The sequence below is a fragment of the Phodopus roborovskii genome, unplaced genomic scaffold (genome assembly GCF_943737965.1).
Source record: "Phodopus roborovskii unplaced genomic scaffold, PHOROB, whole genome shotgun sequence".
Lineage (NCBI taxonomy): Eukaryota > Metazoa > Chordata > Mammalia > Rodentia > Cricetidae > Phodopus > Phodopus roborovskii.
In genome coordinates this window covers 17680742-17708179 of record NW_026126469.1, presented here as the reverse complement: position 1 = coordinate 17708179, position 27438 = coordinate 17680742, and the positions used below count along the sequence as shown (strand labels likewise).

Genomic DNA, 27438 nt, shown 5'->3' with positions numbered 1-27438 from the left:
GTGATCACAGGCAAAAGAGGTGGGCGGGACCTAAGCCTAACTGGTAAGGAGGAGTAGGGAGGAGTCGGGAGTCGGGAGTCGGGAATCGTCAGCACAGAGGATCAAATTCCTCCGGGGTGAACTCAGAGATAAAAGGCTGACACAGGAGGCTTGCAGAGAACAGGGGAGACTGCCCACTTTCTTCTTAGCCCTCAACTAGCAGAACAAGGCTGTTAGCCCACAACACAAGACAGAAGCCTCCCCCACTCTTCAGTGGCTGGCCCTGCCTGCCCCTCCTCACCCTCACTGTCTGCCTGAGAGACCAGAAGGATGGAGCCCGGCAGGACTCAGATAAAACTTGACCCCAGGTAAGTGAGGGCATGTGCATGTATTGGGCTGGGAGCCAGTTGCTAAGAAACAGCAGCAGCCCCTGTATCTCTGGCCAGTCCCCGCCTGGCTCCCTCACTGGGCTCTTTGACTTGCGACACTCAGAACAAGATAAGATTGAAAACGGCCTGCAAGTCCTCTTGGGCCTCAGGGAAACTGGAATTGGATCAGTGTGTAACCATTTCAGGGCTGTGACAGATCACAGAGGCCAGGGCTGCAGAAGGCACACCTAGACATGCACAGAGCCCCTGAGCAACAGTGGGCAGGCCCATCCCTGGTGCTGCGATGGGACCACTCCTTTCTCTCTCTTCCTCCCTCTCTTCCTCCCTCTCTTTCTTCTGATAGAATCCTATCATGTCCTTATGAAGTTGAAGCTGGCCTCAAACTAAGATCCTCCTGCCTCAGCCTCTCTCTCCAGTGCTGGGATTACAAGCCCACAATACCATGTCTGGTTAAGAGTTTACTCTTTCTTTCTCTTGGACCCTGCTCATCCTCCCTGGCCAGTTAGGCTACTGCCCTGATGGAGCTGCCCATGGCTAACTGGCAGCTTGTTTTACTCTAACCAGAGCCAGTTCCCCAGGGCTTCAAGGAAAAACAGACTAGCTCCTTGCACTCAGGAGTGTTTGGGGTGTAGCAAACTGTCCAGTCTGCCGAACCCCTTCCCCAGCTGCCTGGTTCTGAGCAAACTGCTGTCTCTCCAGGTACACAGCAGATCTTCTGGAGCTGCTCCAAACCAACTACAGCATCTCCTCCGCCTGCTTCTCTTACCCTCCCACTGCAGCCCAGCTCCTGAGAGGTGAGTCAGGGGGCCTTCAAGGAGCTGAAGGGAAGACATGTGTATCCCAGAGGGAAGCCGGGGCAACTGGGGGAGCTCAGGAGAGCTGGTTTCCATCTGGTCAACGTGAGAGGGTGTCTGGCCTGGTGTTAATAATGGCTCAGGCCTCGGAGAAGGTCATTCTCCCAAGGAATCAGTGAGCCACAATGAGACATGAAAGTCTAGCCCAGGAAACAAACCTGAGGCTGGGCCTCCACCTACTCCAGCCTCAAGACACATCCAAACTGGGGACACTAGGATCTAGAGCATTTATTTGTGTTTCCTGCTTTTAAGATGGTCATTATAGTTCAAGCCTCACAGTTGTCCTGGAGTATGCACATACTCCCTAAGAGAGCTCACGGCTCTGCAGAGGGTGGCCGCTGTGAGGAGTGGACTTGTCTTGCATGAGCCTGCAAACTTGTCCTCCTACTGTCTAACTGCTTTTGTAAGTGGGAGGCATTGGATGGAGCTGAGCTGCCTCCAAGCTACTGAGAACAAAGCGGCATGTGTGCTTCTAGGAGGGGAGTGATCAAATGTGTGTGTGTGTGTGTGTGTGTGTGTGTGTGTGTGTTATAAACTTTATTTTGTGTGCATTGGTGTGAAGATGTCAGATCTCCTGGAAATGCAGTTACAGACAGGTGTGATCTGCCTTGTGGGTGCTGGGAACTGAACCCAGGTCTTCTGGAAGATCTACCAGTGCTCTTAACCACTGAGCCATCTCTCCAGTCCCAACCAAGCCAGTTTTATCTTGTCTCCTACACCATGATTAACTGTTTCTGAAATGTGGGGCTCTTGTGGCTTCTTCCAAAATAGATGCCTCCTAAGCAAGGGGACACTGTCATGTGCAGTGGGAAGCAGATGTGACCAGGCCCTTGGGCTAAGGATAGCTCTGTTTCAGATGCTCTGAGCCAGAGCCTTGTCAACTGCAGGTGTCCAGAGATGCCTGGTGACACTCTGGTTAGCGACAGCAGGTAGCTGCTCTACCCAGCTTTGAGCACCTCATATTTAGAGAATTGCGCGGGTGGGACAAATGTCACCTCACATCAGATGTCCTCAGCCCAGGAGGTATTTGGCATGTCTACAGACTGTTTGAGTGGCCTCACTGGAGGTTGCCTGCCCTTAGCATATAATGGAAGATGTTAAGGAGGTCACTAGACCACCTGCAGGATACATTATAGCCCTGCACAGTACAGCCCTCAGCAGTATGGTGTCAGCAGTACCCATCCTCTGAAATCTTGCCTTGCACAACATACTAACTCTCATAACTCTGCTACCACATGCATAGGTAGAACAGCAAGGATTTGGAAATAGGTTGACTGTGGGTCTCAGAGTCAAGTAGGCTGCCTGGTGAGGCTGGAGCAGAAGGGACATGGGGAGCCAGGGTGGGGATGACGGTGGAATGAGCCAGCCGGCTGCCCACACATGGTTACTGGTGGAGGAGCTTGGGGCAATTGACAGGGCTGGGCAGGTGAGGTGGGGCCTGGATCAGGTCAAGCCTGAAGGTTGTACTTTATCCTCAAGATGGAGCCACCCCTAAGGGCTGTACCATTGGGAGGGGCTGAGTGGAGTTTTCAGGACCTTTAACCGGTAATCAGAATGACTTGGGGGTAAGAGCTTGGCTGAAGCAGAGATAAAACCAAGAGGTTGTTGACCCCATCCAGCAGGCCAGAGCAGGTCAGCAGGAAGGAAAGAAATGGAAAATGCAGCCAGCACAAAGCAGGAGCCCTGGTAAATATTTAGACAGGAGAGTGATTCTGAGTTGTGGCAATGACCGACGGTAGAAACTCCTTCCGGTTTCTTAAGTGGTTAAAAGGGCTGTTCTACAACTGTTAGAGCTTTTAATAACCAGGTGTTTTAGAACTTATGATATGGTTCCAGTTATAATCTTTAATTTTGTTTCAAATTGAACTGACCGAAGCGTTTATCTAGAAGACCCAGGATGGTTTGGGGAAGGTGCAAAAAGGAAGACTGTCCTGCCAGCGACGAAGGCTTGTGCTAAGCTTGTAGCAGTTGAAGCAATGAGGTCACAATGGGCTTGGAGGGACAAAACAGCAAAGCCTCAGGTCTAGGGGCAGCACTAGGCCTCCATGGGGGCCACACAGAAGGGAGGTGGGCCCCCTCCTAGGAAGATGTGCACAACCACTGCCTATATCCCCAAGGAAATAAGTACACAGGAAATCAGCATTAATTCAGGCACATTAAGGACATAAGCATAAAATGAAAACTTTTTTACTAAAAAAAAATTGTCTTTATGATTAGAAACAGCAAGTAATTTCTTAAAAGTCAAGAAAGGGCCAGTGAGATGGCTGAGTGGGTAAAAGTGTTTGCTGTCCAAGCCTGAAGACCCGAGTTTGGTACCCAGGACCCTTGTAAAAAGCTGATGAAGCGGCAGCCACACATGGCATAATATATAATACCTATGAATATAGTACCCATGAATCCCAAACTGCCCCTCTCCCAGCCCAGCAGTTCTAATTCTAGGCATATGAGAGGTAAAACTCTCCTGTCTGCATCAAGACACACCAGGGATGCTAACTGCAACATCAACTTCTCATGATGAAAGCAATAAAAGCTATAGAAACAAGGGTGGGCAAAAACACAGCGTTTGTAAGACGTCATTTGCATAAATTATTTATTGTAGATATTTATTTTATTCTAATTATTTATTATTAGTCTTATGAGACAGGGTCTTGCCATGTAGTCCTGGCTGCTTTAGAACTCTCTCTGTAGACTAGGCTGGTCTTGAACTCACAGAGATCCTCCTGCCTCTGCCTGCTGAGTGCTGGGATTAAAGGCGTGAGCTACCACTGCCCTGTTCAGCCTGCTTTCTTATAGAAGCCAGTTTCACCAATCCAAGGGCGTCATCACCTCAATGGGCTGGGTCCTCCTCCCACTAATTATTAATTAAGAAATGCCCTAAAGGGTAGACCACAGACCTATCATATGGAGGCATTTTCTCAATTGGGGTTCCCACCTCTCTGATGACTCTAGTCTGTGTCGAGTTGAAGAGCGAGCATACTTAAAGGAGCAGTCACTGTTACTTGGCAACAGAACAGAGAGCATCCTGACAAGGCCCGTGTGTGAGAGGTGGAGGCAGTATGAAAGTATAGGAAGATGTAAAGAATCTCGATGAGCTGGGCAGGCCTCATCACACAGGCTACAGGACCTGTGGGCTGAAGTCTAAGCACTGGGACAGAGAACACAGGCCCAGGGGCCAGCCAAGCAGAGGTCAGGGAGAAAAGCAGAGGCCACAGAGAAAGCCCTGGGCAGAAACAGCTCAGCATGGCTGCTGGAAAGATGAAAGCATGGGAGTGAAATCTTCAGCCCCAAACAGAGCTGAGATGAAAGGGTTTTAGTTAGTGGGTAATTGCACACATTGATAGAATCCAATACGCACATACAAAGTACACTGATCAAATCAGGGAGGCTAACTTCTCCAGTCCTTCAAGCTCCTATTTCTAGTCTTTCATAAAATGTGAGCTGAAGTCACCCTAGTGGACTGTGAAACCCTAGATGTCCCCTGTTCCCCAGTCTCCCTCTGTACACCCCTCTGCCTTTCTGCTGTGGAAGACAATTTATTTAGAAAAACTCCCTTGAGTCTGGAGAATGCAGGGTGTGGAGATCCCAGTTCAGAGGCCATGGGAAAAGCCAAGAATGGACTTCTGGGAGCTTTCCAAGAAAAGAGCAGACAGGGTGTGAGCTTTGGTGTGCTTGTGTGAGTATACCATCATTACACAGTGTATATTAGTGTTAGAATATGCACAGCGGTATCACCTTCTTAATGAAAACTTTTACATGTCAGGGACTGATGGGGATAGCTCAATGGGTCAGTTACTTGTCACACAGCATTAGGGGCCTGAATTCATCCCCAGCACCCACATAGACAGCATGGGGAGGTATCTATGTACCCCAGCACTAGGAGGCAGAGATGGAGGGACCCCCTAGAACTCGCTGCCTAACAAGTCCAGTCAAATTGGTGTGCTCCAGGTTGTGAGAGACCCTGATCAAACAACAAGGTAGTGGACTGGTGAGATGGCTCGGAAAGATGCTTTTAACTGAGGAAAAGTTAAAGACTCTGTAGGATCAGACATGATGGCACACCTTTAATCCCAAGCACTTAAAGCCAGGGGTAGGAGAATAACTGTGAGCTCAAGTCTAGCCCTCTCTAATATTTCTGAGTTCCAGTTCCAGGCTTGCCAAGGCTACACAGTGAGACTCTATCTTAAAACTCACACGCAGGCACGCACGCACGCATGTGCTTGTACTTTATTCAATAGGCATTAATGGAACAGCATTTGTCCTTCAATTCATTAGCATCTATTCCTCTCCTCTAGAATTGGGCCCATTGGAAATTGCCCTCACCATCATCTTGACCTTTTTTACCATGGGTTCAATTGCCATCTTCGTGGAGGATGCCGTTTATCTGTACAAGAACACCCTTTGCCCCATCAAGAAGAGGACTCTGATTTGGAGTAGCTCTGCACCCACGGTGAGGATGCCAGCGCTGGTCCTGGAGCCAGGGCAGGCTGGCTGGAGAGTTCTCCTAAACTCACTTGCTCCAGAACAGAGCTGCCTGCCGGCACTGGGGATGTGAACTGATCTCCACCTGTTTGCAAGGCCAACAGCCCATGGGATGAAGTCTTCTATTGCAAAGGACTGCAGAGACAGCAACCCACTCAGTACCAGGACTTTATCACGGCACTGCTGTTAAAAGCGGGCCATCTTCCAATACACAGGTGTTTGTTTCCACAAGATCATGCTCAGTGTGGCCCTTCTATTGTGGGTTGGTTTTGGTTTTTTGTTGTTGTTGTTTCCCCTGTGTGTACTGAACAGTCTATCACTGAGACACAGCTCCAGCAGCCGTAAGCCTTGTCTGTGCAGCCATTGCATAGGACCTGCATTTAATTTATTCAGTTATTTTCCAATTGCAATTTTTATTTTTAAAATTGAATGTTATTGTTATTATTATTGAGAGTGTGTGTGCACATGATGGGGAAGCACACATGCCACAGCTCGTGTTAAGAGGCCAGAAGACAAATTTGTGGAGCTGTGCTCTTGTTCCACCCTTACGTGGGTTCTGGGGAATGAACTCATTGCCTGGTTTTCATGAGACGCTCCTCCACGTGCTGAGCCATCTCACCAATCCTCATTTCTATTTTTGTCGGTTCTGGGTACAGAGCCCAGGGTCCTACGCATGCTCTACCAATGACAGCCTCAGCGGTTAGCAAGTGGAGGGGCCTCGCTACAAAAACATGGGATGATCTCACTTGCCCTGCCCTAACGCGCATCATGCTCTTCTGCAAGCAGGTGGTGTCTGTGCTCTGCTGCTTTGGTCTCTGGATCCCTCGAGCCCTCACACTCGTGGAAATGACCATAACTGCGTGAGTGTCTGGCTCCGCCCCGCCGCTGGGGATGAGCATTCCTTTATTGGCCTTTTCTGACTCCCAAGCCTCCAGAGCCCTGGTCTGTAAGTCCCATTGATAAGAATCTAGCTCTCACCCACCTGTGCTAATGTGAGACTCTTGATTCTGCTTGCGCTCAGGGAATGCCTTTTTGGGGCACATGCCTCAGTTACCTGTTTATTCCCAGAGGTCCAAATTGTCCCCTTCCCAGTCCTCTGGACCCAGTTACTTCTCTGTTCCCCATGTCATGCACCTAAATGCCAGCCTCAGCTGGGCAGCAGTGGCACAGGCCTTTAATCCCAGTATGTGGGAGACAGAAGCAGGCAGATCTCTGGGTTCAAGGCCAGGCTGGTCTACAGTTAGTTCCAGGACAGCCAGGGCTAGCTAAATGGAGAAACTGTGTCTTGGAAAACCAACTAAAATGCCAGGCTCTTTTCTCTTTACCTCAGCGAACCCCCCTTTCTCAGCAATCTTTATCTCATTAGCAGCAAAGGGTGCACGGTGAAGCTCCCACCCACACTTGCAATCCTGCTTCTCTATCCCAGGTTTTATGCTGTAGTCTTTTACCTGCTGATGCTGGTCATGGTGGAAGGCTTTGGTGGGAAGGACTCAGTTCTGAAGACACTGCAGGACACCCCAATGAGGGTGCACACAGGTCCCTGCTGCTGCTGCTGCCCCTGCTGCCCACCCCTCATGCTCACCAGGTAAGGCAGAGAAATGCCAAGGGATGAAAGAACATGATGCTCTGTAACCCCAGTTCATGGCTCTTGAAATTAAGTCTGTATGGGACAAAGCCAATGATAAAGGTAGGCATCCCACAGCCAGAAAATCCACATGGGCCCCCAGAGAGAGAAATAGAGGAAGAATTTTTTAAAATGTGGATGTTTTGACATGGGTTTCTGGTCCCCTGGAACTGGATGACAGTTGTGAGCTGCCATGTGGATGCTGGGAGTTGAACCCGGGTCCTCTGGAAGATCAGTGGGGTTTTTTTTTTGGGGGTGGAGGGGTTGATACATGGTTTCTCTGTATTGCTTTGGAGCCTGTCCTAGATCTAGTTCTGTAGATCAGGCTGGCCTCAAACTCACAGATATCCACCTGCCTCTGCCTCTGCCTCTGAGTGCTGGGGTTAAAGGTGTGCACTACCACCAGTCAGTGTTCTTAACCTCTGAGCCATCATCTCTCCAGCCGGAAAGGAATGCTTCAGCTCACTGCCTTGCTGATCTACTTACCTACTTTATATTGAGACAAAGTTTCTTTGTGTAGCCCTGGCTGTCCAGGAACTCTGTAGACCAGGCTGACCTTGAACACACAGAGATCTACCTGCCTCTGCCTCCTGAGTGCTGGGGTTAAAGGTGTTTTTTTTTTTTTTTTTTTTTTTTTTTTAATCATGCCCAGTTTGCACTGCATACTTTAGTGGCAAAGTGAAAACTGTAGTTTGGGTGCTTGCTTGCCCCTTTGCCTACTTTGAGTAATGGACTTGAAGTCAATACTTTGAGCTCCTACTCAAAAGGCATCAACAGAGGCAAGTGTGAGGCCAGGAGGGTTCCCAGTACCCTCAACCTACCCTCTACTGTGCCTTCATGGCAGTCCAGCCTTGGGAGCTCAGTGGAGAGGCTAGGCTTCCTTAGGACGGGTGGTTTATGGGTCCATGTTAACTCTCTTCCTCCTTCAGGAGGAAACTTCAGCTGCTGATGTTGGGCCCTTTCCAGTATGCCTTCTTGAAGATAATGCTGAGCATAGTGGGCCTGTTTCTCATCCCTGATGGCATCTATGACCCATCAGACGTAAGCCAGGAAAGGACAGTAAAGTCTAAGACTTGTCTTTGGGTTCTAGAAATAATCTCTGAGTGCCAGCAATACACAGGGTCAATGGGAGGGGTGGCCACAGGGGAGTAACAGCCCAGAGAATCCGGTGGGGAGATGGTTTAGGCTTTGGGGCTTTCCTCACATGGAAGAGGAGACACAAAGGGAGGGTTTGTCCCCCTGACTGCTTTCTGGTCTGCCACCAGATCTCTGAGACGAGCACAGCTCTGTGGATCAACACTTTCCTCGGCGTGTCCACACTGTTCGCTCTCTGGTCCCTAGCCATCCTTATCCGTCAAGCCAGGGCGCACCTGGGCGAACAGAATATGGGGTCCAAGTTTGCTCTGTTCCAGGTAACTACACCCCAGAAACAGCATTTGGCAACACACGACGAGTTAAGACTCACAGAGGCAGAAGTGGATTCAATAGTCTCAACCTTTGGGTTTTCTGAGAGATTTGGAAGATTTTCTCCCCCACTGCCAGACATTTTATCTATCATTTGCCTTTCTGTGCCACAAAACACCACCAACTGGGCTTAAAACAATAGAAATGTATTGTTGCACAGATCTAGAGCCTGTAAAAACCCAAAGTCAAAATATAGGCAGAGCCATAATCTCTTTGGAACCTAGAGAACCCAGCTTGCCACTCCCTCTCGGATTTGGCCCTTCCTTGGCCTTGTGCTGTATTTCCCCTACCTCTGCCTCCATCATCATATGGCCTTTCCCACCTGTCTGTCTCTATTTTATGTGCTACATGCTACTGGGTGTCTGATGGTGACCAGAAGAGAGATAAAAAAAATTTTTTTTTCTCATGAGCAACCTGAATGAGTGAAATGGAAGCAGGATTATCATTTGCCCGAAGATGGAAATCACAACCATTTTTAGTAGTTTTAGATCTCAGCCCTCTATTAACTGCAGAGACTAGTATGCCTAGTCTGCACTGGCCCCAGGACCAGGGGTGGCAGTGGCAGCCCTACCCCACCACCTGTCTCTTCTGTCCTGCAGGTTCTTGTCATCCTGACTGCCCTGCAGCCCTCCATTTTCTCCGTCTTGGCTAATACCGGGCAGATTGCTTGCTCGCCACCTTTTTCTTCTAAAATCAGGTCTCAAGGTGAGCTCTTAGGGCTCCTTTCTGTGTCACAGGTGAGACTGGGAGCAGATCGGGGAGAGAGGACCTTGGGACAGAAGTTGGGCCAACCTGATGTCTATTCAGAATGTTCAGGAAGAACCCAAGAAACCAGGCAGAGGATCTGAGGACTCTTCCCTCTCTCATCATGGAGAATGGCAATGTCCCCAGATTGAGGCCAGTCCGAATGGCCAATCCAGGAGGGCAGGGATTCAGTCCTCACCTTGGGATAAGGATGGATGTGGTTAGGAAGCAGACTGCTGGGTAAACACACACACACTGGCCTCAGATCACAGATATCATAGCCCAGTTCTGGCTACCATTAACCTGCCTTGCTCCACACAGCAGCCTGGTATCCTTAGGTCCTGGTTCGGAGGTAAACTGGAGTGTCTCTTAGCTCACTTGCCAGGGCTGCTATGGCTCCCTCCTCTGTAACCCCTATCGTGTTTTCCTCCACACTGCAGTGATGAACTGCCACATGCTCATCCTGGAGACCTTCCTGATGACGGTGCTGACACGAATGTACTATCGAAGGAAAGATGACAAGGTTGGGTACGTCAGTTGTTCAGCACCAGACCCGGACTTGAAACTCAAAGCCTGAAGAGAGTGGCTTGGACTATGGAAATGATACTGTCCTTCTCAGAAGAGCATGCGCTTTCTTCTGTCCCTTGACCTTAAGCAGAGGTTAAGGCTCTCACTGGCAGCACAGGCTGGCAGCTTCCCTGTGACGTAGGGATGAAGGTAAAATGCAGCATGCTGAAATGTTTTGAGTTGTGTTCAGGGAAAGTGTCTGAAGTTTTGTAATGAACAGAGTCTGCATTGGCAGGCTGCTTCTGGGGGGGGGTACATGCCACTATTGGTCACCCTGAGGCTTCTGGGGGTGCATGCCACTATTGGTCACCCTGAGCTTTTGCACAGGAGAATAAAAGGGAGAAGAGCATGTGTTTTATGTATGGTTTATCTGATATAAAAACAGGCAAAACAGCACCAGCCTTGCTTCCAGAAGAAACCAGGCTCTGCATGCAGTACAAGTCATTCTTTCCTTGGGTGTAACAGTTGGCCATAGGAGGTCTGAGATCCCCTTGTACCAGCTTTTTGAGTTTTTTTGTAAGAAGCTGCAAGTGGAACTGCTCATTAATACTGTCATGAAGCTTGACCTTGAGGAGAGATATCAGGACGTAAATTCAAAGGACCTGAGAATACAAATAAATAAAAGCCCCCAGTACTTAAGACGTTAACACACGTAAGCCTGGTCAAACCTACAGGAAATAGAAACACCAGGCAAAACCACAATGCCTTTATTTGGCTAAATGAAAAAAGCCAAAATAACCCTGAATAAATTATTATACAGGAAAGTGGCACACTGAGCTCTGAGGCAAACTCCCTATCGAACGGCAGTGGTGACGGGCAGGTGTTCACGCCACAAGTGACTCTTTCCAACAGCATTTTCTGTTCAGGAGCCTTGATGCAAAACACAGTTAGCCCCTCCAAGGTGGTGGAGGGTGCTCACTTCAAACCCAGGAGAACCCAATCTGGGCCATCCAAGTGTAATCCTGCCATTTCTGGTCTCTACCCCGATCTCGTACGGACAAAAAATTCTGGCAGACAGACTATATTTCTTATTTTTCTTTTAGGAGAATTAACCTTTAATATTATTTAATATTTAATGTCCAAGAACATGTTGTACTTATTTTTTTTCTGAAAAATAGAAGCTAGGGACCATTCTTTATCCCATGATAATCTGTTCTGTGAGAGAAAACAATCATTGTTAATGACTTTGAAAAATACAACCTTTAAAAATACTTACATTGGTAAGCTTAAAAAAAATACCATTAGTTTTTAAAACATCATTAAGGAAGCTTCCTTTGAACCTGTGTGGGTTCAATTTCGGCACATGTATGCTGACAGAGATCTAGAAGCTATGGCTTTAGGAAAGAAACCAAAGTAGGGAACAGAACTGATCTGAGAAGGCATTGAAAAGTTGGTAAGGAACAGATCTCAAAGACAACAGGCTCCAGTATGTGAGTTAATGGGAGTGAACGTGGGCTGGGGACAGTGACAAAGCACTGGAAGAGCCACCGTGGCTGGCCAGATGTGTGGCCATGGGAGTATCTACGGTGCTGCCAGAAACGGTCTCTCCAGCTCTCTTCTTGGGCATTTCCAGCCTTCGCACACTCCCAGCCTCTCCCTCAAGTCTGCAAAGGGTCTTTGGCTTAACTCTCAGAGACAGCAGCTGTGGGCACTAGCGATCCATTTCTACTTTGTCTATGTGGCAACCAGTCCTCTCCAGTCTCCAGCCTAGCACAGAAAAGAGCAACATTCCTGTCCAGCCCATGCCCAGGTCGGCTGCTATACTGGCCTCTTCTCAGCACCAGCTAGAAGACTCCTGTCGGCGGCCACTTCCTATGGCATAGAGGCTGTGAGGCCAAACAACTTAAGGTTCTCGCATCCTCACCCGGACCCTTCCATGCTGCCTGCTTTCTTATAATGCCTCGGGGAAAAGCTCCACAGCTGAGGCTGCACAGGAAGAGATTCGGATTAGTCAGACACAACATCCAGATGCTTAACCACATTTAACTGGATACAAGTGGCCGACAGTGCAGCATCCCAACAGCACCTTTTTCTAGCACCTAGGAGCACACTGACCCTCGAGTACCTAACATGTTGCCACACCCTCGACATTTTTGCTTATGCCTGTTAACTGAGAATATGAGTGTTCCAAGATATGAGCATAGGCTAGTCTAGCTAAGGTGCACATCTTGTCAGCCTCCAGGCCCTGGTGTTTGAGACTCTTTCCATCTCCACAGTGACATACATCCACTGAGAGAACGAGCAGGTGAATGGCAGCAGTGACGTCATCACCCGTGTGTACCTGGGAGAATAAGGCAGACAGAAACGGATCCCCAAAGAGAAGACCAAAGTAGAAAAGTTAAAACGAGCTATGCAGTGCTATAAACATGAGAAAACACTACTCAACAGCTTTGAAAAAGGATTCCAGGCCAAGGCCATTATGGATCACATCTGACAGTGAAATCAGCACTTCATGAGGAGTAGTTAGGAACAGAGTTTCCACAGGCCATCGATCGGGGCACCAAGTGTGCCTCTCTGATCCTCTCCTCTGCTCTACCTGCCTGGAAGATAATATAGGAGCCTAGGTAGTCCTGCCATGCAGGCATTGTGTGGTGCTAGCCTCGGACCCTTAGGCAGTAGCACAGCTTCCACCAGAAAGTGCCTAGGGAGGACTATGATATAAATGCTCACAGTCCCAGCAGAGGTACAAGGAAAAAGAATATGTGGTTTTCTTTGCTGAAAACACTAAAGCTCCACCCCCACAAGGGGTACTTATGAGTGACAAGCAGGTCCTGGAACAAACAATTTTGCCCTAAATCCAGCTACAGGCTAACTGACGGTGATGAGCTTGCTGGGCCATGTAGCTGAAATGAGATGCAAGGGGCCTAAATACATCAGCTCATACTCAGTAGCACGTATTGAGAATCGGCATTCTTTGATGTGAAATTCAAGTTCTGTTTCCTCTGGGAACTAACAGGTGCAGTAGAAGCGTAACCACCAGCATGGGTGGCCAGGGGGCACGGACCTCTGTGTGCCAGTAGTTTAGCGCATGCCTGTGACTTCTGGAAGGGCAGTGGAGGAAGTCCCTGCCAGGTGCAGTTCTTAGGAGGATAAAGAGTCTCCATGGGACACTGATCGGCTCAAAGAGCATTCTCAAGAGGAGCAGAGGTCAATAAGTGTTTTAGAGATGAAAGTGTTTTCTGATGCTCTGCCTGTGTGCCCTTTGAAAATCTAAGTGTTAAGTATGGCAATAAGCAACATGGGTTAAGGAGCCAAAATTCAAGCTGGGAACATTTACAAAGCATCCTTTGTATAAAGCCAGGCATGGTGCTGAAATGTCAGCTGCAGGGTGAGGGATGTATTCCCAACAGAAACGTAACCACAGCTGCCCTGGCACTAGACTGAGTTCATCGCACTGTCCTCTGCAATCCCAGCAGCCCTCAGTGTCCCTTCCGTCACAGGTAGGTTGCAGGAAAGAGAATGACAAGAATTCCCAAATAAAGGGCAACAGAATTTTCTGAGAAAATGAAAACAGCAGAAAGACCACAACCGACGCTCTGTGGTTTGATTGCAACCCCATCAGAGTCTGCATGGACCCCACTGGGTCCAACAAGAAACTCCTCAGGGAGTAAGAAAAGCGAGGCTTAGAACTCTTCCTTCCCACAGCCACAGTGACACATGGGCTGGCAGGGCACTCAGAATTAGGAGCTAATTCAGGTTTCAGATATTTTAGGGAAGTTAGAATTGCAACAATCTTGCTAAATGACCCACCAGCATGGCTCTTTGAAGGATCTGGCAAGCCACCTTGCTTCAGAACAGAAGGCAAGCACTAGTGTGTCAGGAAGAAAGGCCTCTGGGTAGTACACGCTTCCTTCTTCTGCCCACTCCTCAGGGCAAAAAATTAGTTCTACTTACTATATTTGAAAGACTAATTTTTAAAAAATTAATAAAAATGACAATTTCCCTGTCAAGATTACATGAGCATAAACAGTGAAGCAAAGTTCTGGGGAGGAAGATGGATGCAGAGCAGGCTTCTGAGCAGGTGTGCTCAGCCGATGGAGGTCTCAGGGCACAGGCTGTTTTGTTTCCCCCACTCCCAGGTCCTCTTGCCCCATTGTCTTTTCTTTGTAGATGTCCTTAGGTTTAGTGTTGGGATCACAAAATGGAATTCGACAGAGAGCTTCTGGAGGTGACGGGCAAGGGGGAGGGAGAGGGAACAGGGACGAAAGGTTAGTCCTCTTCATCCTCGCTGATGTCACAGGTCACAGCCTTGCGCCTAGAGAGACTTGCTGGGGAGGAAGATGGGGAAGTCTTGCCAGAGAAGGGCCATCGAAAGGAGGGGGAGGGGGAGCGTTCATGAGTAGGGCTGCTGCTGGGACTCTGCCTGGGACTGATGGCCTGCAGCATCCGACCTTTTCCCTCTTTCAGCATATGTTTCTAGGGAGGCAGACCAAAAGGGAAAGTTAGAAGATACCTTTGGACCACAGGGTTTTTGACTCTCCCCTATAATTAATTTCTCTATTGCTGAGGGTCAAGGCTATGGCCTCACATTCGAGGGGCGCGCCCAGCCCTTGCTATGTCAAATATGACTGAAGAAGACAGGAGGGCTCAGCTGTAACGCTAGCAGTTTCCTCTCCACACCGGCTTGTCAGTCATTCTTTCCTCGACTCCCGTCAGAGACATTCTTCGAGGTGGCTTAGTCTGCAGTGCACATGAGCGCAAACACTAATGGAACTCTATTTGGTTTGAGAGCAGTTATTCTCACTGGGGACCCACAGCAGCTCCTCATGGAGAGGCGACTTTCCATCTGCGCTCTTTTCCCCTTCTCTTCCCTGTAAACCCAAAACATAGAAGTAATGGCTTCTACCTACTTATCTTAACTCCACGTGTCAAAGCTGATAGACAGCTGGCAAAATCACTAGGAAAATGTGTGACTAGATAACTTCTTCATTTTGATGTTCCTTTCTGCTAAGAGTCTATATTCCTTTCCACAGCATTGCAAGTCTCTTGAATTCACTGTACAATGACTAGAGGCTGAAGCATTAGTATCACAAGTTCAAGACCTGCTTTGGGTCACATAGAGAGCTCAAGGCCAGTTTAGGCACCTTAAGAAGACACTCCTAAAAATAATAAATAAGCTTGGTGTGGTGGCATACACCTTTAATCCTAGCCGTTGGGAGACAGATAGGCAGATCACTCTGAGTCCTAGGCTAGCCTGGTTTACACTGCAAGTTTCAAGCCAACCCCATGGTGAGTTCTTGTCTCAAAAATAATAAACAGATGAATAAATAGATAAGGCTGAGGGTGGAGCCCAGTGCCAGTGCTTGCTAGCATGAGAGCAGCGCCCCACCCACATGCCCCCAGGGTCGGGAAGGCAGGCCCTCACCAGTGCTCCTTCCGGACCGAACATTTCCAGGAAACTTCCAATGAATTCTCGGGACTTCTCTTCCCACTTCTGGATGAGGTCAATGCTCTTTTCTTCCACCTTCTGCACAAATTCTTTTGATTTTTCTTCCACATCTTTCACTTTCTTCTTTACTTTGTCAACCCGTTCTTGCAAGTGGTATTTCTTCTCCTAGGGCAAAACAAATGGCTTTAAGACATAATGCCCAAGCTGGAAGGGATGGCTCAGGTTACTAAGAGTGCTTCCTGCTCTTCCAGAGGACCTGAATTTGATTCCCGCACCCACTTAAGACGGCTCACACCTGCCTCTATGTTCAGCCCCTGAGAGCTCTGACACCCTGACCTGCCAGCATCCACACTCACACGTACTTACCCAGAGACATACACATAACAATAAAAATAGTTCATTAAATTTTCCATTTTAGAAATTCTGCTTTGCTTAATCTGCCCTGTATTTATTTAACATAATAATAGGAAAGATTGCCAGGTGGTGGCGCCTCACCCCTTTAATTCCAGCATTTGGGAGGCAAAGGTAAGTGAATCTCTGTGAGTTCTCGGCCAGCCTGGTCTACAAATCTACACAGAGAAACCCTGTCTCAGAAAATAATAATAATAATATTAGGACAGATTATCTCTGAACAGTCATCATATATGAAAGTATCATTTTTGTTTGTTTGTTTGTTTTGTTTTGTTTTTTGAGACAGGGTTTCCTCTGTGTAGCACTGACTGTCCTGGAATTCACTTTGTAGATGAGGCTAGTCTTGAAACTCACAGAGATCCACCTGCCTGTCTCCTGAGTACTGGAATTAAAGCTGTGCACCACACCTGGCTGAAAGTATAATTTTAATATCATAAGAGCTCTGGACTAAACTAACTACAACAGTGAGGCTGGAACAGACCAGCATATAACCAAATTAAGTCAAGGTTCTCAAGATAAATCTAATATAACAAAATATTATATACCCAACATGACTCTTTGAGATGGGAATGTACAAGCACAAGATCATTACATAACACTACTAAGAAACAGCCAATTATGCCAGAGGCAACGTGGAAATACTAGAGCCTTAATTGATACACTGTACTAGGTGCCCCCCATCATCAGCTCATTCCATAATTTCCTCTTTTATTTGTGTGTGTGCATGTCTATGCATGTGTGTGCGTTCACATGCATGTGCACGTGTGTAGGTCAGAGGAGAACATCAGGTGCCTTTAACCACACTCTATTTCCTTGAGTCAGGCTCTCACTGAACCTGGAACTCACCAATTCTACTAGGCTGTCCAGCTGCTGTCCTAGGCCCCAGTTATCTGAAATAATGTGCTGCCACACCTAGCTTTTTACATGGGTGCTGGGGATCAGAACTCAGGTCACTATGCTTGTATAGCAAGCACTATAACAACCAAGACATCTCAGCCCATGTTTTATTTCTTAGAAATTGAAGATCTGCTTGCTCATCTGCAAAATGACAAGAAATTTGGTCCTATCAACGTTCCTAAACATTAGTGTAAAATGGTATAAATGCTCTATGGAGAAGGAGTGATATTTGGTTAAATGTAAAGTATCGTATCATCTGAGCATGGCACTTGCGGTAACCCCAGTACTCAGGAGCCCAAGGCAGGAGAAACACAAGTTCCAGGTCAGCCTGGCTTAACTTGAGACCTTTTGTTGAAAACAAAACAATGTGGGGCTGGAAAGGTGGCTCCGCAGTTAAGGGCACCTTCTCAGAGGACCCGGCTTCAATTCCCAGCATTCACATGGCAGATCACAACTGTCACTCCAGTTCCAGGGGATCTGACACACTCACACAGACATACATGAAGTTATTTTTTTCAAAAAAAGGTAGTCTCCTAACTCCATTATCATAAGAAGGAAGGAAAAGGCCACAGTTCAGCTCAGTAACACAGCATGCACTTGGCTGCACAGGGTGAAGGGAGGGAGAGGAAGAAAAGGAAGAGGAATCATTTATTTTTATTTTTTCTCCTTTCATTTTTTATGTATATAGGTGGGTTTTTATTGTTGTGTTGTCTCCATGTTGTTGGTGCCCCACATACATGTAGTGTCCTAGGAGTCCAGACAGGTCACTGGATGCCTTGGAACCAGAGTTACAGATGATTGTGAGCTGCAAAATAGAGGCTGGGAAAAGACCCAGGTCCTCAGGAAGAGGACTTAATGGGTGAGCCACCTCTCTGGCACCTGCTTTTGTTTTATGAGACAGTCTTGCTATGAATCTTAGATAAGCCTCACATTTGCAATCCTGCAGTCTCAACCTCCTGCTGGGGATATAGGCATGCAGCACCACCCTTGGCTCACCTACTTTTTTCCCTTGTGACCTGAAACACTATATAGCTGACCTTGAACTTGAAGTGGTCCTCCTGCCTTTGCCTCCCAAACCCTGGGAAATCGGGATGCACCACTAAGCCCTACCCTGGTTTACCTTATTCTTTCACAAAGCTGGGAACAAGTGAAAGATTTGGGCTATATGATTACTGCATACAATATAGTTAACAGATTTTTTTCTTTTTATATCAACTTTACTGAAACTTTATACATAAAATTTATAGAATTTCTAAAAGCACATATTATGCAAAAGTACTTGTATGATTTTTAAAACAATACTTGTAAATAGCCCATGCAGGGAAAGTATACATAAAATGTTGTGTATCATTAGTAAGCCACATGGGGAAAGATCATAGTTTTCATCACATTTTCAAAAAAACATGCAATAAAAAAACAAAACTAACCACCAGTTAAGAGCCTTTCTTTATCTTTCTGATAAAGTGTACTATATAATTTATACTTCTGTTGTTTTTTTGAGACAGAGTGTCATGTCACTAAGACTGGCCTCAAAATTCTGATCTTGCCTCTAGTCCTTTCACTAGAACAGATATATCTGTATTTGGGACTATGGACAAGCTCAATTATACATTCCTATTTGCTGAATATTGTGTATGTGTGTGTGTGTGTGCACATACACACATACACACATGTTTTTTGTTTCTTTTTAAAGACAGACCTCACTGTGCAGCCTAGCTGGCCTGGGGTACACAGAGCTCTCCTGTCTCTGCCTCCTGCATCACCACGTCTGGCTGTGTTAGCCTGTCCTTGTATCAGTACACTGAGATATTAGACCATGAGGGCAGAACCTGCCTCTGTGCTCTCTATGAGGTGCTCAGTGTGGTACTTCCTGCAAAGAGGTATGCATTAGCTTTGAGGAATGATAACCACAGCAGACTGAAAAGTATGCTTGGCCCAGATGGTGTAGAAAGTAAGATGTGTCCTACAGAGGATGGGAACTTGGAGATGATGTTGCAACTCACATTGATAAAGCTGACATTGAGCTCCTTTGCAGTGTAGCCCCTCTGTAGGTTCCGTCTTGCATATACATCATAGTCACGGACAATGCGGGTGATGATATCTGATGTGGAGATACCTTCTGTCCTCTGTGTAGGAGCAAACATGCCTAAGTTGAAACAAACAGACAAACACTGTGATGTCCTGGCACATCAGATGAGGACTAGACAGAATCTGGGGGCAAAATACTTCTTTTTTTCTCAAAAAAAAAAAAAAAGACTTCCCTTTAGTCCCAGCACTTGGAAGGCAGGTAGATCTCTGTGAGCTCAAGGCCAGCTTGATCTACACTGAGTTCCAGAACAGGAAAAAAAAAAAAAAAAAAAAAGCAGACTCTAGAGATCCAGCACACAGAAGGACTGAGGCAAGGCCTAGAAGAAAGGAGGCACACATTGTCCTAATGGTAAGAAAAGTATGGGACTTGTCCTAAGTTTAAGAGATTAAAATGAGATGTTTGGACCAAAACATGACAGGTGTTAGACTCTGTTGTTCACAATTTGACCAGAAGCAGAATATGGATTTCTCAGAGTTCACATTCTCTACTGTAAAGCTGACTCTCTGAAGTTGCCCAGGACCCCATAAAGTGAAGCTGGACATCAACCCACTCACCTGCTTCTTTGATGTGCTTATACACGTCATCACTCCCCGCTGAAGAATAGGGGATATCGTCATGGGCTACGAAATCAATCTGAAATCAAGAGAAAACCCTCTCATCTCCAGGCTAACTGCCATTTGGAAAGACCCTGTAAATATCCCTGGGCTCAGAAAAGGGGAACCTGGCAGGGCCACACCTCAAAACACCATTTTCTCTGCACCTTTTTGCCTGGTCCATACATTCTACAATCTATTCAGAAACCACCAACGTAATTACTTATGACTTCTACATAGAAAGCTTGCAGCTATCTCTCCTGGTCTAAGAGAAGTATTATGTCCCTCTGTACATCATCAACATGCCATGGTCAGTGAATCAGGAAAGGTTTCTTGTAAGCCAGTTAGTATACAGAGCCTAGAAAGAAAGGAATCTCCCTGTCCTCTGGGCTCTACAGAAATGAGCCACAAAAAGGCTTCTAAAAAAGTGAAAGATCTCGTTATTGCTTAATTAACTGCTGTTCCTCTTAGTTCCCTAGAAATGGGGAATTTAGATATAGCAACTGAAGTCCTTTTACCAGAACAGATTATTTGTTCTACTAAGAAACACAAAACCCAAAGCTATGAGTCTTTATCACTGTATTGCTGTAAATACACTACACAAGACTAGGAAGGTTACAAACCCTCATTTATTGACTCTTTCTGGATGGCCCATAAGCCTTTGCTAATGTAATACTAACCCTAGCAAACCCAACCTCCAGAAGCTGCACAAGTGTGGAGCAAGCTCCTTAGGAGCTGAGCTAACATCTCCATTACCCATGAACAAGTTACCAGGACAGCAAAGTAAAGGCCCAGCAGCAAGCAAGCTGAGTGGTGGGGATTTACTGCTTACAAGGAGAAAGAGGACACAAAGTTCTCCTCTGACACCTATCTGGGCTGGCTGTGCTGCAGAGAATACTTTGCTCATCACCCTTGGTACCATTGCTAAGTGCTGATGGAGGAAAGGTAGAGAACCACATAGGTCTGTCCTAGGCTGGTGAGATGTCTGAGCAGGTAAAGGCACCTGCTGCCAAGCTTTGAACCCCAGTTCCATCCTGTGAGAGAACCAGCTCCCACAGGTTATTCTCTAACCTTTACACGTGTGCCATGGCCCCGTATCACACACACACAATAAGTAAATAAAATGCAGTAAATGGTCTATCCTAATCCTAAAGTTACAATAAACCTCTGCTGGCTTCAGGCCTACTCAAGTACCACTTTGGAAGGAAGCATGGTGGCTATCTTTGCTCCTTCCTGTCTCCTGCAATGATCCTCACACCCACACAGAGAAGTAACAATATGCACACTAGCTTCCCAAGCTGGAGGGTCTCTAACAGCAGTAATCAATCCATCCCTTCCATGCCCACCTTTGCAGGAAGCATGCTTCAATGAGGGAGAACTCAAAGGCAGGGGCTTTTAAAATAATAATTACTTCTTAAACAAGAGCAAGAACACCCTTGATTTTTGAACCCACACAATTTCTAGCCCCAAACCAAAGCTGAAAGTAAACTGAAATCAACAGAAGAGAATGTGTGCTATTTCCTAAACACAAAGCTTCAGTTTTTGTTTTTCTTTTTGAAAGGTTTTTATATTTTGTGTATGCCTGGTGTCCAGGGAAGCCAGAAAGTATTGGATCCTCTGGAACTGGAGTTACAGTTGTGAGCCACCATATGGATGCTGGGAACCAAATCCAAATCCTGTACAGCAAGTGTTCTTAATCTCACAGTCATCGGTCCAGTCACCTTTAAAGAGATTTTATTATTTATTTGTGTGTGAGTGTGAGTGTGAGTGTGTGTGTGTGTGTGTGTGTGTGTTGTACAGGGCTCTATGGAGCCCAGAAGAGGACATTGGATCCCTTGCAGCTGGAGTTACAAGCCACTGCAAGCTGCTTCATGTGTGTGCTGGGAAAACTGGTCTTTTGAAAGAACACAAGTGCTTTTTTTTAACTGTGGAGCCATCTCTCCAGCCTTTGCTTGGTTTTGACACAAGGTTTTTATTGTATAGCTCATGCTGTCCTCAAACTTGTGGACCTCCATAGTGTCTTGGCTATGGAATATAAACATTTTTTTTAACATTTAAGAAATTAAATTTATTTTGTATGTGTGCATGTAGGCTAGAGGACAATTCACAGGGGTCAGTTCTCACCTTCTAGCATGTGGGTCCAGAGTTCAAATTCAGGTCATCACACTGGGCAGCAAGTGTGTCTGCCTGCTGAACCATTTTACTCACCCAGATAGATAAGTCTGTCAGTGTGTGGCTAGAACTATGGATATTCTAAAGAGATTAGCATGCTGTAAGGGGAGGACACAGCTATTGTGTCGGGAGAAAAAACCATGTAGCCAGACATTTCATTTCAGTCCAGCTAACAACGTAACCTGGAGCACATTATTTTGTCTCTCTGGGCCTTGCTCTCCATATATAAATGAAATAATAATACTCCCACAGGCTGGCTGTGGGGAGCAGATGACAAATGGAAAAGTAGCCTTCTGTGTCAAGCACTGAGGGGATGTGGGAGTCAGGGACAAGACCACCTTCTTACCCGGTGCTCTGCCAGGAACTCGGGCGTCAGCGTCCAGGGGGCATTCCTCACCACCTCGTCCACATAGCGGCAGTGCTGCACAGCGTCATAGCGCTCGCTTTCGCTCATCACAGTGAAGCCCTTGAAGTTGTGCGTGAGCTCATCGCTGCAGACTGGGTTCAAAGCGCAAGTGTCAGTCAAGGCCCCTGACCCCCCTCACTCATCTACCTTTCCCATCTTGTACTTTCTAGGCCTTAACAATGCTTACACCACCCCATCCAATGAGGAGAAGAATCTTCTGGATGTCATTCAGCCTGGGTAACAATGTTTTCCCCAATCTAAGACCTTCAGGAGAACATTCACTACACCAAGGCTCACACTTCTGAAAAGGGTAAAACATGGAACTCAGATTTTGACTGAGTTTCTGCTATATATTTCCACACCAGTCAAGTTTTTAAAAAATGTTTTATTGGAGCTGGAAAGATGGCTCAGCAGCTAAGAGCACTGGCTACTCTTAAAGGCCACCCAAGTTTAATTCCCAGCACTCACATGGTGGCTCACAACTGTGTGTAACTCTAGTCCCAGGGGATCTAAAGCCCTCTTCTGAATTCCTTGGTCACCAGGCACACATGTGGCATAGAAACACACATGAAGACCAACCAGTCACCAACAGAAAGACCTACCTACCCATACAGATAAAATAAATTTTATAAATGTTTTCTTATATTTTCCTAAGATTGGACTTGACCATAACATTTGCTTGGCAGACTTTTCTACTGCTGTTGACTCAAAGCTAATGAGGTGAAGTCCAGAACAAATGTTTTTAAGGAGCCAACTGGCCAGTGCTGCTCTATAACCTCAGCTATAAACTGCGAAATAGCCCAGGCCCTCTCAGTGAGCCTGCTGCTGCTCTCTCCAGGCTAAGCTGCCCCTATAGACTGTATCTGGGACAGCTTATACCACATCCTTCCTTTCATAAATTAAACCTGAATTAGTTACTGCACTCAAGTCACACAAACAGGAGGGAGACCACTCTTTTTCTGAGCAACACCTAAAGCCACCCGATGTATTCTTACCTCCCACAATGAGATATGTATTAGGGAAAAGGTTCTTTGCTTGCATCAGAGCCCGGGCATGACCAGAGTGAAACAAGTCAAATATTCCATCCGCATAAACTCTCACAGGCCGCTCACCTGGATCCAAATGAAAGAACTGGTCAAAAAGGACATTTACTCAACCCCTCACACCTGACACACACGACCGCCTCACTGTGGGACTCTCTCATTTCATTCTCCTTGATGGTCTCTGGGGTTGGGCCTGGTGACACAGACCTGTAACCACTCTAGAAGCTGGAGCAGGAAGATTACCAAGTTCAAGGCCAGCCTGGACTACAGAATTACTTCAAGGCCAGTCTGGACAATGCAGTGAGAACCTGTCTCACAGTCAAAAGAGGTATAGGTATACAACCCAACAGCAGAGGTCCTGCAAAAGGCCCTAAGGGCAATCTCCACAACTATGAAAATTAAAATAAAATAAATGCAAACATGAGCCATTTTACTATTATATAGTCTCAACAAACTAGTACACAAGAGTACCTGAACAACACAGGTATTCCTTAGTAAGGGCAGCAATTTCTGTTTCTGCAATCTGAATTAGACTGCAGTCCATGTTCTTTATATGGACTGAGTGCTTTTTCCTTAATACTACCTTAGAAGTGATATTAAATATATAGTCAATGAATACATATTCTGAACTATAAAATCCTCACCTTAAAAAAAGAACACTTTTGAATTATGTGTATGGAGGGGGTAGGTACATGTATGTGTAAGTAGTATCCCAGAGACATCTGGGTCCCTGGAGCTGGACTTATAGGTGGCTGTGAACTGCCCAATATGGGTGCTGGGAACTGAAGTCTGCTGTTCTGCAAGAGTAGTGCACACTCTTAACTACTAAGCTCCCAAGCCCTCACTTGAGATTTGTGATATTTCAAGTCATAAATGAAAATTTATTTCCTACATTATTTAATGATGGGGTGACATCCACAGAATACTGTAAGAAGGTAATATGAACCATCTTCCTCTGTTTATTATGTTCTGTATTTAAATAGAACATAATAAACTATTCTGACTGCTAGGACTCTCATTTTCAGCTTGCCTTGGTTATTAATAACTAACACTTCACTTTGAAAATCAACCCTTAAGGTGGGCAGTGGTGACTCAAGCCTTTAGTTCCAGCATTCAGGAGGCAGAGTCAGGTGGATCTCTGTGAGTTTGACGCCAGCCTGGTAACAGAGTGAGTTCCAGGACAGGCTCCAAAGCAATACAAAGAAACACTGTCTTGAGAAACAAACAAACAAACAAACAAAAAAATCAACCTTAGCCAGGAATGGTGGTGCATGTATTTAATTCCAGCACTTAGAAGTCAGAGCCAAGCAGATCTCTGAGTTCGAGATCAACCTAGTCTACATCACAAATTCTAGGACAGCCAGAGCTACACAGTGACAAAGCCACTGCTGTCTGATGGGACATTTCTCAGATACATGAAGTACTTGAAAATAAAATATAAACATTTTAGGATTTTTCATTATGGCTTTCATTTTTTCCATTAATTAGAATAAAAAAGAACTGTCTATTGAGTATTCTTAATATGTATATATATATATATATACACTAAGTATATATATATATATATATATATATATATATATATATATGCCACTATATAAAGCCAGGAAATTATCTCCCAAAGCATGAGACCAATTCCAAGGCTACTGACAATGTTCACTGTGCTCCAAATGAGAAATCCCAGCAGTCTAAGAAACCCTGCTTTATCACTGAGTTATACCTTTGTCCTGTAATATACTGAATATTATAGGACATATATTAATATTGACCTATACTATAAGGGTTAGTCAACTAGCTATTGTCAACTAGCTTCCTTCATCTTTAAGCCTAAATTTATTCATCTATAGTAAATAGTAAAAAGTAAAATAAAATATGAATCAGCTGGGCAGTGGTGCCACCCAGAACTTGGGAGGCAGAAACAGGAGGATAGAGGATATGAGTTCAAGACCAACCTGGTCTACAGAGTGAGTTCCAGACAGCCAGGGCTCAAAAACAAACAAACAAACAAACAAACATGTACAATCTTTTTTTTCCCTTTTAATTCTTGAACTAATGAAGAAACTAATAAAGGGCTATGATATGACTTTACTTGATCCTAAAAGGCAAAGGCTAGATAAACTGTGAGAGCTATGAACATATTTCAATATAGGCAGGGCAAAGCAAGGGGCTGGTGAGGAATCACTGTCTGGGGAGTGGAAAGCAGAATGTTACTGAGGGAAGCTGTTTGCCAGCATGGTAAAGTATCACTGGAACCTTTTCCCAACCAACCTCCACCTCCAGTCTTTGGTAACACAGGCCGGTATATTAACCAAGTGGCCATAAGGGGCCACTGTTGCACAGTTCTTGGGAGAAGTAAGCAAATAAACCACACCCTGATTGGCAACCGTCTCAGTTTACTAAGAGAAACCTCATGTCACCCTCTGGGTTATAAAGAAGGTGGCTACATTACTCTGGCTCAGTAAGTTAAACCAGGCTTCAATTAACTGTCTACACGGACACTCTCTCAAACATCAATCATGGAACCTCCTGCCTCTCCCAAATTTCCTTTCTCTGGGTTAAACACATTGCTGGCTTCACCATCTTCCAGTAGATGCCTGAAGGTGAGCTCATCTGTCCTATCATATCTTTACCTCTGACTAAAGACTTTTGTTCTGAATTACACAGACCCCCTGTTAAACTCCCTTAAGTTTCCTAGGGAAAACATTGGGGAGAGGAACAGGGAAGAAATACTTTTGTGTTGATTATTAGATTAGAATTCCCCAACCGATACAATAACCTTTCTTGTTTTAGTCCTTGTCCTACATTGACAAAAATATATTCTTATCTAATATAACATAGGAGATGGCAAGAGGAAGATGAAAGAGAAAAACAAAAGATCAAACCAGTTAGCCAACTTTACAGGAGAACTTGCTACAGTTTCTTACACCCAAACCCTAGGTGAGGTGCCTCAGGGGCTGAGTACTTGCTGCTCTCTCGACAACTAAAGGGTGGTTCCAAGCACCTGTGTGGCAACTTACAACCACCTGTAACTCCAGGTCTCAGGGATATGATGCCCTCTTCTGGCCTTCTCTGTCACCAGGCATATACATGGTGGACATACATACATACAGGCAAGATACTCATAAACATAAAAAACAAATTAATAAAAAATAAGATGCAGTAGTCTCATAAAAAACTTCCCACTGCTTAGCACTAATGCCTATAAAGAACAACAAAAACAAACAAGCAAACAAAACAAAACAAAAAGAACAAAATAACTCAGGTGGTGGTGGCATATGCCTTTAATCCCAGCACTCAGGAGATGGAGACAGGAGGATCTGTGAGTTTGAGGCCAGCCTCAGCCACAGAATGAGTTCCAGAACAGCCAGAGCTATACAGAGAAACCCTATCTCAAATAAACAAAACAAAACAAAAAAGCATGTATCTTTGTCTAAAGTCTTTAATTAATTAAGATCATCAGTGCTTATTTATTAGAAGATTCAAAACCTAGAAATATTATCACACATTGTTTTTTCTTTTGTCCTGTTATCACTAAACATTGACCTCAGGGTCTCAGGCATGCTAAGCCTAGGCACTTCCTCTCTGCTATACCCTTAGCACACTACTACATGTTTTCAGCTTTTTAATGTATCATGATGATATGTGGATACTAATAACAAACTGGATAATTGTGAACAGATCTGAGCAAAGTATGAATTCTAAATATGTGTCATTATATAATAAAAAGTTGTTAACTACAACAGGTTCCTGCATCTGAATGTGAAACATGAACTGTCTGCTGGCATTTTGAAATTTACCTCCAGGCTACTGAGATGGCTCAGGAGATAAAGGTACTTGCCACCAAGCCTGCTTATCTGAGTTCAATTCCCGAGACTCATGGTAGAAGGAGGAGACCAGCCACTGAAAGTTGCTCCCGACCTTAACATGTATACTGTGGCATGCACACCATGTACATACACACAAAATAGATATATGTAATTTAAAAAATTTAAGAGGCTACATAGTGAAAATCTGAACCATAAACAAATTAATTAAATTCACTTCATGAATCAGAAAAGTTGTGATCAACATGAGCTATCTCTAAATACTTTTTGCAGCCAGGGTTAACATCTATCTTTTCTTTTCTGCTACAATGGGGATCAAACCCTACCAATAAGTGACATTCCCAGTTTGATTTTTTTTGTTGTTGTTGTTTTGTTTTGTTTTCTGTTTCATGACAGGTATGCCAACAAGCCAGGAAACAAATGTATAGTAAGGAAAAATGCACAATTTTATAAGATGATGTTATCCTCTGCAACAGAACATTAAGGCAGACTAGCATGCTAAAGACTATAGCAA

General features: G+C 45.5%; 2 protein-coding genes across 4 annotated transcripts in view; one reads left to right on the top strand and one right to left on the bottom strand.

Annotated features, from left to right (window-relative positions):
* The first annotated feature begins 255 nt into the window (after positions 1-255).
* Slc51a (solute carrier family 51 subunit alpha) lies at positions 256-10343 on the top strand. Its single transcript, XM_051191337.1, has 9 exons — positions 256-347; positions 1068-1162; positions 5515-5669; positions 6488-6561; positions 7128-7286; positions 8255-8366; positions 8591-8737; positions 9389-9494; positions 9974-10343. The coding sequence occupies exons 1-9, from the start codon at positions 310-312 to the stop codon at positions 10108-10110; spliced, it is 1023 nt and encodes a 340-aa protein (XP_051047294.1). The 5' UTR covers positions 256-309; the 3' UTR covers positions 10111-10343.
* Positions 10344-10793: 450 nt separating this feature from the next.
* Pcyt1a (phosphate cytidylyltransferase 1A, choline) overlaps positions 10794-27438 on the bottom strand; it is a 37233-nt gene continuing 20588 nt past the window's right edge. For all 3 annotated transcript variants that reach the window (XM_051191332.1, XM_051191334.1, XM_051191335.1), the window contains exons 4-9: positions 23053-23169; positions 21998-22149; positions 19441-19519; positions 18801-18943; positions 15466-15654; positions 10794-14516 (exon numbers count right to left, since the gene is read on the bottom strand). In XM_051191332.1, coding sequence (XP_051047289.1) covers positions 14310-14516; positions 15466-15654; positions 18801-18943; positions 19441-19519; positions 21998-22149; positions 23053-23169 — 887 coding nt within the window. In that variant the 3' untranslated portion in view covers positions 10794-14309. The remainder of the gene's footprint in view (positions 14517-15465; positions 15655-18800; positions 18944-19440; positions 19520-21997; positions 22150-23052; positions 23170-27438) is intronic.